The sequence below is a fragment of the Diabrotica virgifera genome, chromosome 5, assembly GCF_917563875.1.
Source record: "Diabrotica virgifera virgifera chromosome 5, PGI_DIABVI_V3a".
NCBI lineage: Eukaryota > Metazoa > Arthropoda > Insecta > Coleoptera > Chrysomelidae > Diabrotica > Diabrotica virgifera.
In genome coordinates, this window is record NC_065447.1 from 52,529,144 (window position 1) to 52,547,122 (window position 17,979).

At 31.2% G+C, this 17,979-nt stretch overlaps 1 protein-coding gene across 1 annotated transcript in view; it reads left to right on the forward strand.

Annotated features, from left to right (window-relative positions):
- Positions 1 to 65: 65 nt before the first annotated feature.
- LOC126885729 (prostaglandin E synthase 2) overlaps positions 66 to 17,979 on the forward strand; it is a 32,683-nt gene continuing 14,769 nt past the window's right edge. The window contains exons 1-2 of the mRNA XM_050652498.1: positions 66 to 417; positions 17,414 to 17,620. Of these exons, the coding sequence (XP_050508455.1) occupies positions 142 to 417; positions 17,414 to 17,620 (483 nt within the window). The 5' untranslated portion in view covers positions 66 to 141. The remainder of the gene's footprint in view (positions 418 to 17,413; positions 17,621 to 17,979) is intronic.

Sequence of the window (17,979 nt, forward strand, 5' to 3'; positions counted from 1 at the left end):
TCTTATCTTCTGTGATTGTGATCCTGTGTCAACCATCACAAACTAAAAAAGAAGATGATATTTTTAGGTTAGACACTTTAATTTTAAACGTCAAATTGTTGAGAGTTGTCTAAATATAAAATTTAAACACAAAATTTTAAAATGCTCAATTTTACAAACAAAATAGTAACGAGAACCTTACTATTCTCATACCGACCGAATTTAGTAAAGAATGGATTCAAAAATTTTACAACCAGCACATCTAGAAACATTAAAAGGGGTACTTTCAGACTTGGACTTACAGGTATTACAGTAGGAGCTCTGGTGGGTACCGGCTACTCTATTCATTATATGAATAAGCCTCGAGCACATATATTAAATGAAGAAATCACAATAGCTCAAGTGAAGGAGATGCCATCCATGAAACCTACTAGATTTGTAAGTTGTCTATAATTATTATATACTTAAATTTTTTTGTATTATTTAAATTTTAAGTCCTCCTTAGTCACGACCAATTATTTTCGGATATTAAATTTATCGTAAATATAGATCTATAAATTTTTTCTGTGTAACTACCATATCTAAATTATGTTTATAATAACATTTTCTGTGCATAATCCTTTGGTTTTGTTTTTACAATGTTTTATATGCTTATACTGCTTTAGAATATAATAGAACTATACTTTATTGTCATTGAAAATTTTACAATTCTATAGACAAGACAAAAAGAGCCAGAGAAAAAAATAATTAATAACAAATACAATTTACTAAAATGGCATAAATCTGCTGCATATGACACATGCTTGTCAAATATACAGTGATACTTGGCGATTTTGTCTACTTGTGTAGAAAAATAAGTGGGAGCACATTCAGTAAATTGGGTTTCTGTTGACTGCGCATCGTAGGTGGAGCATAATATCAACAGGCCAAGTATCACCATATATTTGACAAACTGTACATAGGATACTGTAATTCTTAGTTATTCATTAAGAAACTCTTCTACTGAATAATATGGTCTTTCAGATAGACAGAATGTTGTCACTTTACAGAACTTGGGAAAGATGTTGGAGATTTAAATTGTAAAGGGAGATGGTTGTATAGTTTTTTCGCAGAATATAATATAATAGGTATATTGCTTTACTAACTCAGTGGATGGGATCAGTAAATAGACATCAAAGGTTGAAATTCTGGTAGAGTAGTCATGATTATGTATTGCTGGAAAGACATGTAGGTATTTATGAATTAAGCAAACAGTTCCTAAAATATATAAAGAAGGAAGTGTTAAAATTCCGTCATCTTTGAAGTCGCTTCTGCAATGTGTTGTTCTTCTGATAACAAACAGATACCTTATTGCTCTTTTTGTAATTTAAAAATTACAATGGAATGGGCAGCTGCACTATAACCCCAAAAAGTAAGACCATATCGTCCTATTAGAGGTAAAACTCACTAAGTGCACTTTTTTGAGATTTTGACATTTTCATCGATTTGAACTCAATATGGTACTGCCCAGCCCTGGAGAAGTCACCTGAGGCTCTAACTCTTCTAATTGCTGAGATAATTTTATGGTACAATTCACTAAGTGCATTATTGTGAATTTCGGTTTCAGGGTAAAATTCATTAAAACTTATTATTGCACTTAGTGAATTTTTCCTTACAATCTGGAATGCATTCTTTTGAATTTTGGTTTCAGGGTAAAACTCATTAAAACTTATTAGTCTGTAGACAGTGGTGTTCAGTCATTAAAATGGATAAGTGTTCCAATTATAAAGGTGATTTTGATATGAATCAGATATTTTCCTGTGATAGCTGTAAAAATCTATTATGTATGGAATGTGGTGATCTAATGGCATCAGAGATCAAGTGCTTACAGTTAAAAACCAAACGAAAATTGAAATTTTATTGTGATGCCTGTGAGGAAGGTTTTTACAAAGTTCCAATGCTTATTAAGGAGGTTGCTGAGATGAAAGAAAATCTTAATAAATTATTAGATCAATGTAACACTAGTACTGCCAGTCCGGTAAACACTGTTGATAATTGTAATATGGAGAATGTTATTTCGGAGTTGTGGGACAGACAAAATAGAGCAAACAATACAATTATATACAACATCAATGAATTGAACAAAAACATTCAGAGCGAACGTAATAAAGAGGATAATGCAGTGGTTAAAAAGGTTTTGGAAAATTTTTCAATAGAAAAAGACAATCTAAAAGTATTTCGCATTGGTAAATTCACGGTCAACAAAGCTCGGCCAGTTAAAGTTATTTTAAAATCTAATGAAGATGTTAAACAAATATTAAAAAATAAAAAGGAGATTAAAGTTCCTGGAGTAAAAATTTCGGCAGATGAAATTAAGCTTCAAAGAGAATACTTCCAGAAAATAAAGAAAGACCTTGAAAACATCACTGCAGCAGGGGATAATACCAAAACTATTAAATACATTAATAACAAACCCACTATTGTTAATAATAATGGACTTATTAGAAGAAAAAACTAAAATATGACCCTAGTATACGTCTTAAGACTGATATATTATATTTAAATGCCCAAAGTCTTCTATGCAATAAAGATCAAATTGAAGGATGTTTGGTTCCATATGATCCTAAATTAATCTTGGTAAGTGAAGCTAGAATAACTAATGACATTGAAGATGTCGAAATTAACATTGAGGGGTACAATGTAATCTATGTAAAAAACTGTTTTCACTACTCTGTTTTTAAAACTTTTACTCTGGAGGGAACCTATTGGTGCAAATTTATAAAAATAGCAATTGGTTCGTCTCTAGTGGTTGTTGGTTGTCTGTACCACTCTCCATCTTCCTCTGATGCAATATTTCTGGATAAATTTGTGGATATTTGTGAACTTTTTGCATCTAATTCTTTATGTATTTTAGTAGGGGATTTTAATTTGGATTACTTAAGCAACAGTTTTATACTAATAAAATTAAAAATATACTAACAATGTATGGGATTAGCCAGCTAACTGCTGAGCCCACCAGAATTACTAATGTAAGTAAAACTCTTCTTGATTATGTGTTAGTTAATTAAAATAATTGCGTGTCTGATGTCCATTCTTCACCTGCAATTACCGATCATTCAGTAATTTCAGTGAATTTTTCAAACTGTATTAATAACTTTACTAATTTATCAAGATCTTTTAGGAACTTAAGTAGTACTAATATGAATAAAATTAAAACTGATTTGATTTCATACCGTTGGTCTTTGGATAATGTTGATGTAAATATTTTATACCAAGAGTTACATGATACTTGTGGTAGAACATTAAATAATGTATCTCCCATCCAAACGTGTAGTTGTAGGGGTCACTTGCCATGGTTTGATAATGAAGTAGCCAATAAAATAAGAGCTAGGGATAGCAGCTACAAGTTGTTTAAGAATTCTTTGGGTAAAGAGAGGGATAATAATTGGTTAACTTTTAAAAAACTTAGAAATGAGGTTGTGAATGTGTTGAAAGTCAAAAAGGACCAATATTACTTTGATAACATTGACAGAAATAAAAATAACTCTAAATTAATGTGGCAGACTTTAAAAAAATTAGTTAACAGGAATGGTCGGGATTTTCCAAATAATATAGAATTTGAGTTTAATGGTCAGAAAAGCGTATGTCATGATAAGGTGGACATTGCAAACAATTTTAATGTGTATTATGTTAATAGCATAGAGGGTATAGTTAACAGTATGGAATTACAAGATTCTTGGATTAACGTTAATAGTAATTTATATAAATATGCCCTTTACAAAATTTAAATTAATATCACTTTCTGACCTAAGACACATCACAAGACGTTCTTTGTAGTAAAATGATTAAAGAAGTATTTGAAACCATAGGTCATGTTATTTTAAATTTAATTAATACTTCCCTAGATGGTGGCATTGTTCCATCTGACTTAAAAATAAGTACAGTTGTTCCTATCCCTAAAGTGACAAATACTATTAAGTCGAGCGAATTTAGACCTATCAACATGTTACCGGCTTTGGAGTAAGTATTGGAAACGGTTGTATACGAGCAAATTCTTGATCACATAGATTTGAACCATATTTTAATTAATCATCAATCCTGTTTTCGTAAGAATCATTCATGTGAAGCGGCTGCTCAACTCTCAATATGTAAATTTAAACAAGAAATAGATAGAAATAATTATACAGTTGCAGTTTTTCTAGATCTTAAACGAGCGTTTGAAACGATTGATAGATACATTTTATTGGATAAGCTAAAAACCTATGGCATTAATGGAGCTGTTCTGAATTGGCTAAGGAACTTCTTAACTGACAGAAAGCAAAGAGTAAAAATCTCTGATGTATTATCCGAAACTGTCAGTAATAAAGTTGGTGTACCGCAGGGTAGTGTACTTGGACCATTGCTTTTTATATTATATTTAAACGATATAAATTTGTTTGTGGACTGTGAATTTATTAACCTTTTCGCTGATGATACCCTTTTGGCTTGTAGCGATAGTTCTATTGAAGGGGCGGTTGACAAAATGAATCACATTTTATGTTCAGTGTCTAAATACTTAAAACTTAATAAACTTAAATTAAACGTAAGTAAGACAAAAGCCATGATAGTTACATCTAAATTTAAGTACAGGAGTCTTAATACTAACAATATAATGTTAAACATTGGTGGGGAATCAATTGAACTAGTGACACAAATTAAATATCTTGGTTTTCAATTAGATAATACTCTATCATTCGACAAGCATCTTGAGTATACGTGTAAAAAACTCACAAAAAAATTGTATTTCTTTACAAGAATTTCTAAGAATTTGTCACTTCAGTCAAGGATCACTGTATATAAATCGATAATCCAACCTCATTTTGATTTTTGTGCATCCATCTTATATCTTTTAAATCTTAACCAACTAGCCAAATTACAAAAATTACAGAATCGTGGAATGAGGATCATTTTACGTACAAGTAGATTAACACCTGTCACATTGATGTTGAATACTTTGCAGTGGTTTTCTGTATCGCAACGTCTTTTTTATTTGACCATGATATTGATTTTTAGAATTGTACATGGATTGGCACCTAAATATTTTCTCGAAAGGTTTTGATAATTTCAATAAGTTGCCAACGGAACTCAAGTTGAAGACCTCAATTGACATGTATAGGAGAAATTTAAAAAATTATGTTGCAAATCGTATTTAATGTCAAATGTGGCTTCTAAATGTGTTTTTTAACTGCTTGTAGTTTAATGTAATATTTTGAGTAATGTAGTATTTTTAATGCTTGTATTGTAATGGAATATTTTAAGTGTTTTTTTGTTTTTTGTTTTATTTTTATTATTATGATTTGGATATTGTATCTTAATAACACTTTTCTATTGTCAAATAATTTAAATTGTATATACATATTATAAAATATCTCAATTGTAACTGTATATTAGGGTTACTTAATTTTTGAATAAATTCTTCTTCTTCTATTATTGCACTTTGTGAATTTTTTCTTACAATCTGGAGTGCCGGATCGGTACTTAGTGATCTTTCAAACAATAAATAATTAGTAAATATAAAAATGGATGTTGATATTTCAACAATTATTAACTTCTGTTTTTGATATCTAGAGGGAACAGTTTTGTAGAAACTCATTTAATTGTTTATTAACATTTTCTTCATTACCATTACCAGATTTTCAGCTTTAGTTCCGTTAGATGTTAGATAATCTGTTTTAGGTTTAACATTTTGTAATATAATGCATTTTTGTTACTTATTTCTTTAATTTTAAATCATAACTTCAGTTATGATAGTTTATGGAGACAAATTCATTAACTTATCAATATCCAATAATTGTGTTCATGGAAAAACTCGTCAAGTACAAAGTGTAGTTAGTGAGTTTTACCTCTAATAGGATATTAATATCCAAAAATTGTGTTCATGGAAAAACTCATCAAGTAATGATGATCATTGATCTAATATTGATTATATCATAGTTCCTGTGACGAAAAATGGCTTAAAATATTTGTTTTTATTTATTCTTTAAACTTGCCTTCAAATAATTCCAATATTCAAGTCAGGTGAATTTAAAAAACAATTTGTACCTTTAAATCGATTTTTCTCCAGTTTCTGAAAAGTGTAGTTAGTGAGTTTTACCTCTAATAGGGCGATATTGAAGATGAGACTCGAACAAAGAAAAATATGTTAATTTGGAAGATGCCAAATTGATTTCCTTTGAAACAGATCTTTTTATTGTATTGAGGTGAGGTAACTCCACACAAGCTACATGAAAATTATACTAAAAAACCACAAAAATTAAATGTATGGTTGGGTATAGTGAGTAGGTACTCAGTTAATTGGGCCGTTTTCATAGAAGGAAATTTAACAAGCGATAATTATGAAATGCTACCTATGAAGACCAACCTCCAGTCAGCTCATTTTGTTTGGTGTTTGGTTTTGATTATATCAGACATTTCCTTAATGATGGGTTGGTAGATCAGGTGGTATTAAATGACCTCCCCATTCACCTGATTTGAATCCTACAGATTATTTTTATTGAAAAGTAGAATTTATAAAACTAAACCAGCAATTGTTGCAGAGCTAAGCTCCCATTTTCTGTCAATACATATATATATATATATATATATATATATATATATATATATATATATATATATATATATATATATATATATATATATATATATATATATATATATATATATATATATTGTTATATTTCTATTTGATATGAAAATTAAATTTTGATAATTATAAACAAAGTTCAATTTAATATAAAATAATTTCAATTTTCTCAACCACGGGCATATAAATTTAAAACAACCTGTATACAACAAATTGTTATATGTAATTTTAAGAAGTGATTAGAATAAGCGTACGAAACTCGGAACAATGTGCTTAGATAAACAAAGTGAATGACGCGTACCATTATCGTTCTTCTCGGAAGGTCGATCATTAGCCTATGCTAAATAAAACTCAGTGAAATAGATGATAGTTCATTATCGTTTTTCGCGGAAGGTTTCGATCATTAGCCTATGCTAAATAAGACTCATTTGAAAGAGAGAATAGGTCATTAAAATTTGTAAATAGTTAGAAAGTATTTTAGAATGGGAATTAAATATTTTCTTTTGAAATCCATTAAGCATATTTAGAAAGATTAAAAATTGGTTTTGAGGAATATTACGAATGAGAGTTGGTGGTGGAAAATTGATTTGTGAATCTGGAAGGGATATTTAGAAAGTAGGGGAATGGATGACAAAGTGAGAGCAGAATGTTTTGAGCTGTCGAGAAGTGAAGTCGAGTAGTAGACGGTAGTGTACGGAGAGTGAGAAAGCCGATGTAGTTCCGTGAGTGTGGAGTATCTATCGTGGAACGAGAAGTAGGCCAGGTCGAGAGTAAAAGAACCTCCTTGAGCCAAGAGTGTCCCGGTAGCTGATAGCAGTTTCGAGAAAGGTAGAACACAGCATCACGACAGACGCAGGAACGAGAGCTATACGAGCTAGTTTTTCAAAAGGAGAACATTACTGGAAGCCAGGACGAGGTTTGATCGCAGCCAAGGATAGCAGGAAACGGGTCTTGTGTGAGGACATTTTCAGTTCACCAGGAAAAGGTCAGTCTCATTTGTTTGGACATGAATGTATGGGTTTTCGTATTAAATTCCACATAAAAAATTGAATAACATAATCAATAATATCAGAAAAGCTTCATCAAACTTAAATAGAGTTGTTCCTAATAACTCCTAATAGTTAAATGTTAATAAAAACTTTCAATTGAAAACCAAAAGGAAATAAGATTCCCATTTGTAAATGTCATGTTTAAGAATAATAAGAAATAGCAAATATTAAGCATTGATTGCCTTTTTAAATAAAATAAAAAATATTTTGATTATAATTGTAACCCATATGTGTATTTTTTTTACTCTTTTCTTTTCTATCCCGATTAGGAACCATTAAGAAATATTTAGAAGCCACGGAAGTAAGTAATTAATTTATAATTCGCCCTGAGATTGAAAACATATTGATATGTGATCTGGTTAATTAATTAGATTAGTATTAATACATTGATTAAATTAAGTAACATATAAGAATATGATCTCATATCAATAATAAAGATCACATCAACTGTCGTCCAACGTGGAAAGCATTGTAAAGTATTTCTAGTGGCAAATTTGAAGGATAGAAAGAGTAAAGCCGGTATTTGAAAATTTATATGCCTGTGGTAAAAAGTGAGATACTTACATTTGATAACATAAAATTTTAGATCTCTTTAGGTACAAATTTTACATAACTGATTTAATATTTTATTTTTACGATATTTACATTTGATATATTTATTGACAATTTATAATATTTGGGAAAAAAAAAAGTCGTCTTGGTAACATACTAGTAAAATTTCATATTTGGCGGGGATAATACTTCTTGAAAACAAATGTCTGTGACAAGAAGCCAAAGCAAGGACAACAAAAAACAAAAAGAACATTCAGACCAAGAAGATATTTTAGACACGACAATCATGGCATCAGAACAGCAAGAATTATCAGGAATAGATAAACTATTACAACTGATGCAACTCCAGTCACAAAAACTGGATGACAATCAACGAAAAGTGGATCGAAAAATGGATGAAACACAACAAAAATTGGATCAGAAAATGGATAAAGTGGAGAAAAAAATGGATGACAATCAACAGGAAACAAAACAAGCGATAGAAGAGAACAATAAGAAAATAGAGGAACGCATAGAAAAGTATGAAATGAAAATTAAAGATCACATGCAAAAACAAGAAATGAGAATGAAGGACCACATGAAAGAACAAGAAATGAAAATTCAAAATAAAATGAAGGAGTTAACGAATTGCCAGAAAAAAGAAATGGAAAGTTTGGAAAACAAGTTGCAAAACGCTATTCAAGCAGACATAGAAGAAGTGGAAAGAAAGATTGCGGAAATCAATACGCAACAAAATGTCGGAGAAAGAAGAGAAATGGTTATACATAGCACAGATGACGTGAAGATAAGGTTTGGCGGGGATGTAAGAAGATTACACCCAGTGCCGTTCATTAATAGCCTGAAAAAGAAAATACAACACATCGGAAATTTCGATACAGCAAAAGAAACTATCAGAAACCATCTCAAATATGAAGCAAGCCTATGGTTCGATAGTAAAGAAGAAGAATTCGGCAATTGGCAACAATTTGAACAAAAATTTTTGAATTATTTCTGGGGAAAGGTCCAACAATTGGAAATTAACAAGGAATTGCAAAATGGGAAATACAATGATAGGATGGGTGTATCAGAAAGGCCATATGCTTTGCAAATTTACAATAATGCAAAACATTTACAATATAATTACTCATCGGAACAATTAGTCGAACTGATTGCAAGACATTTCGAGGAAACGCTGGAAGACCATATCACATTGCAAAATTACAAAGACATAGATAGTTTATGCCAATTCCTACAAATAAGAGAATCACGTCTAAGAGAAAGAAAATCAAGAAGGTCGCGAGAAGATTACAGGCCCCGAGAAACACAAGATTACAGAGATAGAAATCAAAATAGGAGGGACTATACAAGACGAGATTTTAATCCCAGAAGGGAAAACGAAAATAGAGACAACGGAAGAGGAAATTATGAACAAAGAAATAGGCAATGGAATGAGGACAGAAATCGAGAATACCAGAATAGAAACACCACACGCTCAAATCAAGAAAACAGAAATAATGGTAGACAAAATGAACAGGGATATCGAGAAAACCGAAACAGATCCGACAGACCAAGAGAAAATAGAAGAGAAGTAAATAATACCCAGACAGATGAATATGACGGAGAGAGACATTATGACGAAAATATAAACAACGATGAGCAACCGGCGTCTTTTCACGACGGCGCTCACTAAAAACCAAAAATCAAACAGGAATCTTTTGTCACCCCAAGGAGTTTATTAAATTGGCAGGAAACAACGAAAAGAAAAATGGAGTTAATTTAAAATTTGTGGATGGATTTATCAACGAGAAACCAATTAAAATTATGATAGACACTGGATCTGAAATAACATTGGTCAACAGAAAACTAATAGAAGAAGTTAACTTAACAAATTTAATTTATAAAATACCTAGGGTAAATTTAGTGGGCGCAAACAAACGGACATTGGCAACTATAAATGAAGGCATACGAGTAATGGTACGACTGGGCAAGAATATGTATGCACTACAATGTGTAATAATGCCAAACATGTCACATGACATGATAGTAGGAGTGGACGAATTGGCAGAAAAACATGTAGTGATAGATTTTAAAAATAATACGATGAAACTAACAGAAGAAAAAGAAAAAGAACAGGACAAGGAACATGAGAAACAAAATACGGACGAATCAGGTAAAGAACAAACAGTGGAAATGAATTTGGCAGCGAAGCAAGGACAAAGAAGAAAAAGGAGAAAAGGTCAGAAAAAGATAAAAGAAAATGAAACCTGTGGCTCCTCAAAAGAAGAGTTGAGCCCAGAAGAAGAAAATTTGAGAGTATCAGAAACAAAGGAAACCTGGGATTCCTCAAAAGAAGAGACGGGCTCAGGAGAAGAAGAAATAAAGCTAAAAAATGAAAGTGAAAAGAATATGATTGAAACAGTGGTATTTGAAGAGGAGGTATATGCAAACGAGGATGCAGAATGCACGGTAAACATGTGTGAAGAATCTGAGAAAAAAGACAGAAAATTGATATGTGGAGAAGGGAAAGAAAAAGAATTGCGGTTGATGTTAAGAAACTACGAAAATTTGATCAATGAGGAAAACAGAGTGGCTAAAAAATACGAACATTCATTTGAGGTGAAAAACTTGGGAAATTTTCGATCAAAGACTTACCCGATTCCATACAAGTATCGACAAGAGGTGAAAGAAGAAATAAATAAAATGTTGGAAGATCAAATCATCGAAAGATGTGATTCACCGTATGTTAACCCGATTGTGATAGTAAAGAAAAGCAGTGGAGAATTGAGATTATGTTTAGATGCCAGGAATATCAACCAGCACACTGTATCACAATATGAATCACCTATAAACATCGAGGCCATTTTTGGAAGAATCACCGGGTCACACATATTTTCGAAAATTGACTTAAAACACAGTTTTTGGTTGATACCGTTAGCTGAAAAGTGTAGAAACTACACCGCTTTTTCTATTGATGGTATTGTCTACCGGTTTAAGGTAGTGCCGTTTGGATTGCAGAGTGCTTGTGCTGCACTCGTCCGAGCTCTACATACCATTTTGAATCGCCACGAAGATTTCATAGTTCATTATATCGATGATTTATTAATTTTTTCACAAGATACTCAGAGTCATCTGAAACACATAGAAATAATTCTGGAAGAATTGGACACAGCGGGATTGAAATTAAACATTGAAAAATGTCAATTTTTTCAAAAAGAAGTCATTTATTTGGGTTTTCAATTGGACACCAAAACAGTAAGATTATCCGAAGACAGAGTCAAGCTCATAGATGAATACCCAAGACCAACGAATTTGAAAACATTGAGAGGTTTTCTTGGCACGATTAATTATTTTAAAAAACTGATTCCCGATTTGAGCCAAAAGGAAATCCCTCTGATAAAGTTGCTTAAAAAAGGAATAAAATGGAATTGGAAAGAAGAACAGGAGGAAGCTTTCGAAACATTAAAACGAGAATTCGCAAAAGGAACGAAAATATACCACCCCATTTACAATTTACCTTTTATACTCCGAACTGATGCGTCCATACAAAAATTTGCAGGAGTTCTGTCTCAAATACAAAACGACCAAGAAGTGCCGATATGTTTTATATCGCGAGTGACTAAAACACATGAGAGAAAATATAGTGTTACAGAATTGGAGTTTGCCAGTGTACTATATTGCGTAAACAAATTGAGGTTTTACTTATTGGGAGCAAAATTCACAATCGAAACAGACCATGCAGCTTTAGTACATATCATGAAGAATAGATTAGTAAATAATAGAATACATAGAGGTATTCTATTATTACAGGAGTATGATTTTGAGTTCCGATATATAAAAGGAAAAGACAACATAATAGCCGACGCTCTAACACGGGATGAGGACACGGGAAAAAAGGAAACAATTACTCTACAGGTGGGACTAAATAGATTAATACAAGAAGAAGGGATATATTCGTTAAATGAGATAAGGACAAACCAAGAAGACCTAGAGGAAAGAGAGAAAAGAAGAGCGGAAGTAGAAAATGACATATATTTTAAGAGAATAGACGGAAAGGAACTATATTTAGTGACACAGACATTGGCCGAAAAGATAATAAAGAAATTACATGAGGACAATGGGCATATCGGTAGCAGAAAAGTTTGGCTCGTTTTTAGGGAAAATTACATCAGCCGACAGGATTACCGCATTGCAAAGGAAATTACCCAGAAGTGCGATGTATGTCAAAAATATAAGAGTCGGAATTTCAAAAACGAAAATGTTGCCAAAAATATTGAAGCCCGAAACAAACTAGACATTGTAGCAATAGATATGTTAAGCGATCTAATTATGACCACTAAAAGGAACAAACATATTCTGGTAATGGTGGATGTGTTTTCAAAATACGTAAAATTATATAGTTGCCGCACCACAAAGGGGGAGGAAATATTAAGAAAAATCGACAATTTTATAGCCATAGTAGGAACACCAAAAAAGATCCTACTGGACAATGCAACGTATTTCCGAAATGATCGTTTCAAGGGACAACTTCGAGAACGAGGAATAGAGACAAATTTTGTCAGCATCAGGCATCCACAGAGTAATCCTTCGGAACGATTCATACAGGAAGTGACGAAATTTCTTCGCATTGCAACAGATGGTCAACATCGCCACTGGGACAGGAAAATGGCGGAAATAGAAAGGTATCTAAATACAATTCCGAGCACAGTAACAAAAGAGACCCCAGAATACATCATGAAGGGTGTATTGCCGATAAGGCCATGGGAAGACCAAGAGCCAAAAGAATATCAACAGGTGATTGAAACCGTACAGAGAAGATTACGGCGAAGCAACGAAAAATATATCCAAAGACAGGAACAAAATAGAAAAAGAAGACCAGTGACTTTCCAAAAGGGTGAAAAAGTACTCGTGAGGGCATTACGAGTATCAAATCTTCCTGGGGGCATTTGCGCAAAGTTGATGCCTGTTTTCGAAGGCCCGTACATCGTGAATAATGAAAATGGGATAAATAGTTACGAGTTGAGGCACAGGAACTCGGAAAAGATCCGAGGAATTTATAATATTCACGATGTATACAAATATCACGAATAAAAGACAGAATTACATGAAGTAGATAGTAAGTTAGGATATAAGAAGTAGATTAAAGTAAGGAAATATACAGGGAGTTGGTTTTGCCTCGAGAAAATTTATTTAAAAATGCAGATAAATTTTATCGAATACAAGGCGGGGATTTGTTATATTTCTATTTGATATGAAAATTAAATTTTGATAATTATAAACAAAGTTCAATTTAATATAAAATAATTTCAATTTTCTCAACCACGGGCATATAAATTTAAAACAACCTGTATACAACAAATTGTTATATGTAATTTTAAGAAGTGATTAGAATAAGCGTACGAAACTCGGAACAATGTGCTTAGATAAACAAAGTGAATGACGCGTACCATTATCGTTCTTCTCGGAAGGTCGATCATTAGCCTATGCTAAATAAAACTCAGTGAAATAGATGATAGTTCATTATCGTTTTTCGCGGAAGGTTTCGATCATTAGCCTATGCTAAATAAGACTCATTTGAAAGAGAGAATAGGTCATTAAAATTTGTAAATAGTTAGAAAGTATTTTAGAATGGGAATTAAATATTTTCTTTTGAAATCCATTAAGCATATTTAGAAAGATTAAAAATTGGTTTTGAGGAATATTACGAATGAGAGTTGGTGGTGGAAAATTGATTTGTGAATCTGGAAGGGATATTTAGAAAGTAGGGGAATGGATGACAAAGTGAGAGCAGAATGTTTTGAGCTGTCGAGAAGTGAAGTCGAGTAGTAGACGGTAGTGTACGGAGAGTGAGAAAGCCGATGTAGTTCCGTGAGTGTGGAGTATCTATCGTGGAACGAGAAGTAGGCCAGGTCGAGAGTAAAAGAACCTCCTTGAGCCAAGAGTGTCCCGGTAGCTGATAGCAGTTTCGAGAAAGGTAGAACACAGCATCACGACAGACGCAGGAACGAGAGCTATACGAGCTAGTTTTTCAAAAGGAGAACATTACTGGAAGCCAGGACGAGGTTTGATCGCAGCCAAGGATAGCAGGAAACGGGTCTTGTGTGAGGACATTTTCAGTTCACCAGGAAAAGGTCAGTCTCATTTGTTTGGACATGAATGTATGGGTTTTCGTATTAAATTCCACATAAAAAATTGAATAACATAATCAATAATATCAGAAAAGCTTCATCAAACTTAAATAGAGTTGTTCCTAATAACTCCTAATAGTTAAATGTTAATAAAAACTTTCAATTGAAAACCAAAAGGAAATAAGATTCCCATTTGTAAATGTTATGTTTAAGAATAATAAGAAATAGCAAATATTAAGCATTGATTGCCTTTTTAAATAAAATAAAAAATATTTTGATTATAATTGTAACCCATATGTGTATTTTTTTTACTCTTTTCTTTTCTATCCCGATTAGGAACCATTAAGAAATATTTAGAAGCCACGGAAGTAAGTAATTAATTTATAATTCGCCCTGAGATTGAAAACATATTGATATGTGATCTGGTTAATTAATTAGATTAGTATTAATACATTGATTAAATTAAGTAACATATAAGAATATTATCTCATATCAATAATAAAGATCACATCAATATATATAATATATATATATATATATATATATATATATATATATATATATATATATATATATATATATATATATATATATATATATATATATATATATATATATATATATATATATATATATATATATATATATATATACAGGGTGGGGCATTAGTATGACAAAGTCCAATTACTCATTTGTCGTAAGAGATACGAAAAAAAGTTATTCAGGTAAAAGTTGGGGCACACATAGTACCATAATTTAAAAATATTTTCAAATATACAGGGTCGTCCGTATTGACAGGGTGACACAAATTTATGTTTTTTTTAATGGAATACCCTGTATATTTTTACATTTTTGGATTCTCCTCGACGTTTCCTTTCTTAAAATATATGGTTTTGTAATATTATACGAGGTAGTTTAAAAGTTAGTTACGTTTTTTTGTTAATTTCGTAGCAAAATCTACACCCTGTAGAATTTTAGTGATTTGATATCAAATTTTTATTTTATGTTCAAACGATTTTTAATATAGTCTACTATTGTTAAACATTAACAGTATAGCAAAGTGTTTAATTTTAGTATACAGGGTGGGTCGAAACTCGGAATGAGTATTTTCTGAGTTGTCTTAAATGGAATACCCTGTATTTAAGTATTGTAATGAAATGATATTTTATGGTACTTTTTTATTTCTTAAGCATTCCCTATACCTAAGTGCTTTAATTTTTAAGTTATTCGTGATTCTTTAAGCCAAACATTAATTGTAAGAAAAATTACGTGAAATTTTATTAGGTGGCTGTGAAAATATTTAATCAAAAACAATTTTTGGAAAAGAAAATACATCATAATCTAGTCTGATCCTTAATTTATTACTATTGGATAAAATATCCAAATAAATTCGTAGTTAAGGTTGTTGGTGCGCAAAATATTTATAAAAACATACAATATTCTACCTCGTCGGTTATGACACTAAATTTCCTTAAAAATTTGACATTATACTATTTTTATAGATCCAGTTGCTTTGTTACCATTACTAATATGTATTTTTCTTATGAGAAACTGATTAATAAGATTTTGGTGCTAGTGGAATATAACAAAAATGTGCTACTAGCAACAAGAATTTTTCATCAGAAATTCCCTGATAGAGGACAATTAAGAAGAGAAACGTTTAAAAATATACTAGAACGGTTTCAACGGACTGATCACTTAGATTATGATAAATCTGCTCGAATAAAAACGTGAGTAAGTGAAGAAAACAGCAATTAAATGTAATCCTTAGTGTCACTGAGGATCTGCATATTAGTACAATCGTTCTTACAATCTAAGTATCTAGTCTGTTGAAACCGTTTTAGTATACTTTCAAAAGTTTCTCTTTTTGGTTGTCGTCTATCAGGGAATTGCTGATGATAAATTTTTATTGCAAGTAGCTTATTTTTGTTATACTCTCCTAGCACAAAGCCATTTTAATCCGTTCCTCATTAGAAAAATGAATATTAGTAATTGTATCAAATCAACTGGAACTATATAAATAGTATAATGTCAAATGTTTAAGCAAATTTTTTGTCATAGCCAACTAGACATAATTTTGTATGTTTGATTCATATTTTAAGCACCAACAACCTTAACTACGAATGTATTTGGATATCTCATCCAATATTAATAAATTAAGGATTAGGCTAGATTATTATGTATTTTTTTTTTCGAAAAATTACTTTTGATTGGATATTTTCACGGCTACCTAATGAAATTTTACGTAATTTTTGTTGCAATTAATGTTTGCTTAAAGAATGACGAATAACTTACAAATTAAAGCACTTAGGTATAGGGAATGCTTAAGAAATAAAAAAGTACCATAAAATATAATTTCATTACAATACTAAAATACAGGGTGTTCCATTTAAGAAAACTCAGAAAATACTCATTCCGAGTTTCGACCCACCCTGTATACTAAAATTAAACATTTCGCTATACTATTAATAATTAACAGTAGTAGACTATACGGAAAATCGTTTGAATGTAAATAGAAAATTTGATGTCAAATCACTACAATTCTACAGGGTGTAGATTTTGCTACGAAATTAACAAAAAAACGTAATTAACTTTTAAACTACCTCGTATAATATTACAAAACTATATATTTTATGAAAGCAAACATCGAGGAGAATCCAAAAATGTAAAAATATACAGGGTGTTCCATTAAAAAAAACATAAGTTTGTGTCACCCTGTCAATACGGACGCCCCTGTATATTTGAAAATATTTTTAAAATATGACACTATATGTGCCCCAACTTTTACCTAAATACCTTTTTTTCGTATCTCTTACGACAAACGAGTAATTGGATTTTGTCACACTAATGCCCCACCCTGTATATATATATATATATATATATATATATATATATATATATATATATATATATATATATATAATGTCAATACTGCTTGTGCATATTTATCCTATCATTCTTGTTAGAAAGCAGAGGCAAAATACAGTACCCATTGTTCACTAATCTCATTCATGAAAGGGATGTCTAAATGTTATTTAATATAATTGGCCTTGTGATTTTTAACAGTTATATTACATGATTTACCTACATGTGATACATTAATAATTAATTATTATGTGAAATTTAAGGTAAAAAATGTTGGAGATATGGGATTAGAATTAACACTGTACCAATACCAAACATGTCCGTTCTGCTGTAAAGTAAGGGCCTTTTTGGATTATTATGGTATTTCATACAATTTGATTGAAGTTGATCCTGTGTTAAGACAAGCAATAAAATGGTCGCCTTATAGAAAAGTCCCTATTTTAGTGGTTAAAACAGATGATGGATATCAGGTTTGTTTTATATACATTTTAATTATGTTTGTATATTATTTTCATAAAATTGGATACCATTTTTAAATTCAATTCACCTACAAAGGTGATTAGAATACCTTTCAAATGAGGTACTCCGTGACCTCAGTTTGTACTTAACCTTCATTGGACGGGACTCAAAATAATACACAAAAGACGGGCCGGGGTCCGAACGGACCCCATTTAATTTAGACTAAAGCATACTACACATTACTGCAAAATACATTCTACTGATTGATACTAACAGAGTAAATAACAACTACATACTATTTGTACAATGTACACAAACTGTCTGATTTCACGTGTTCTAGGCATACAAAATTATTACACTTTACACATAT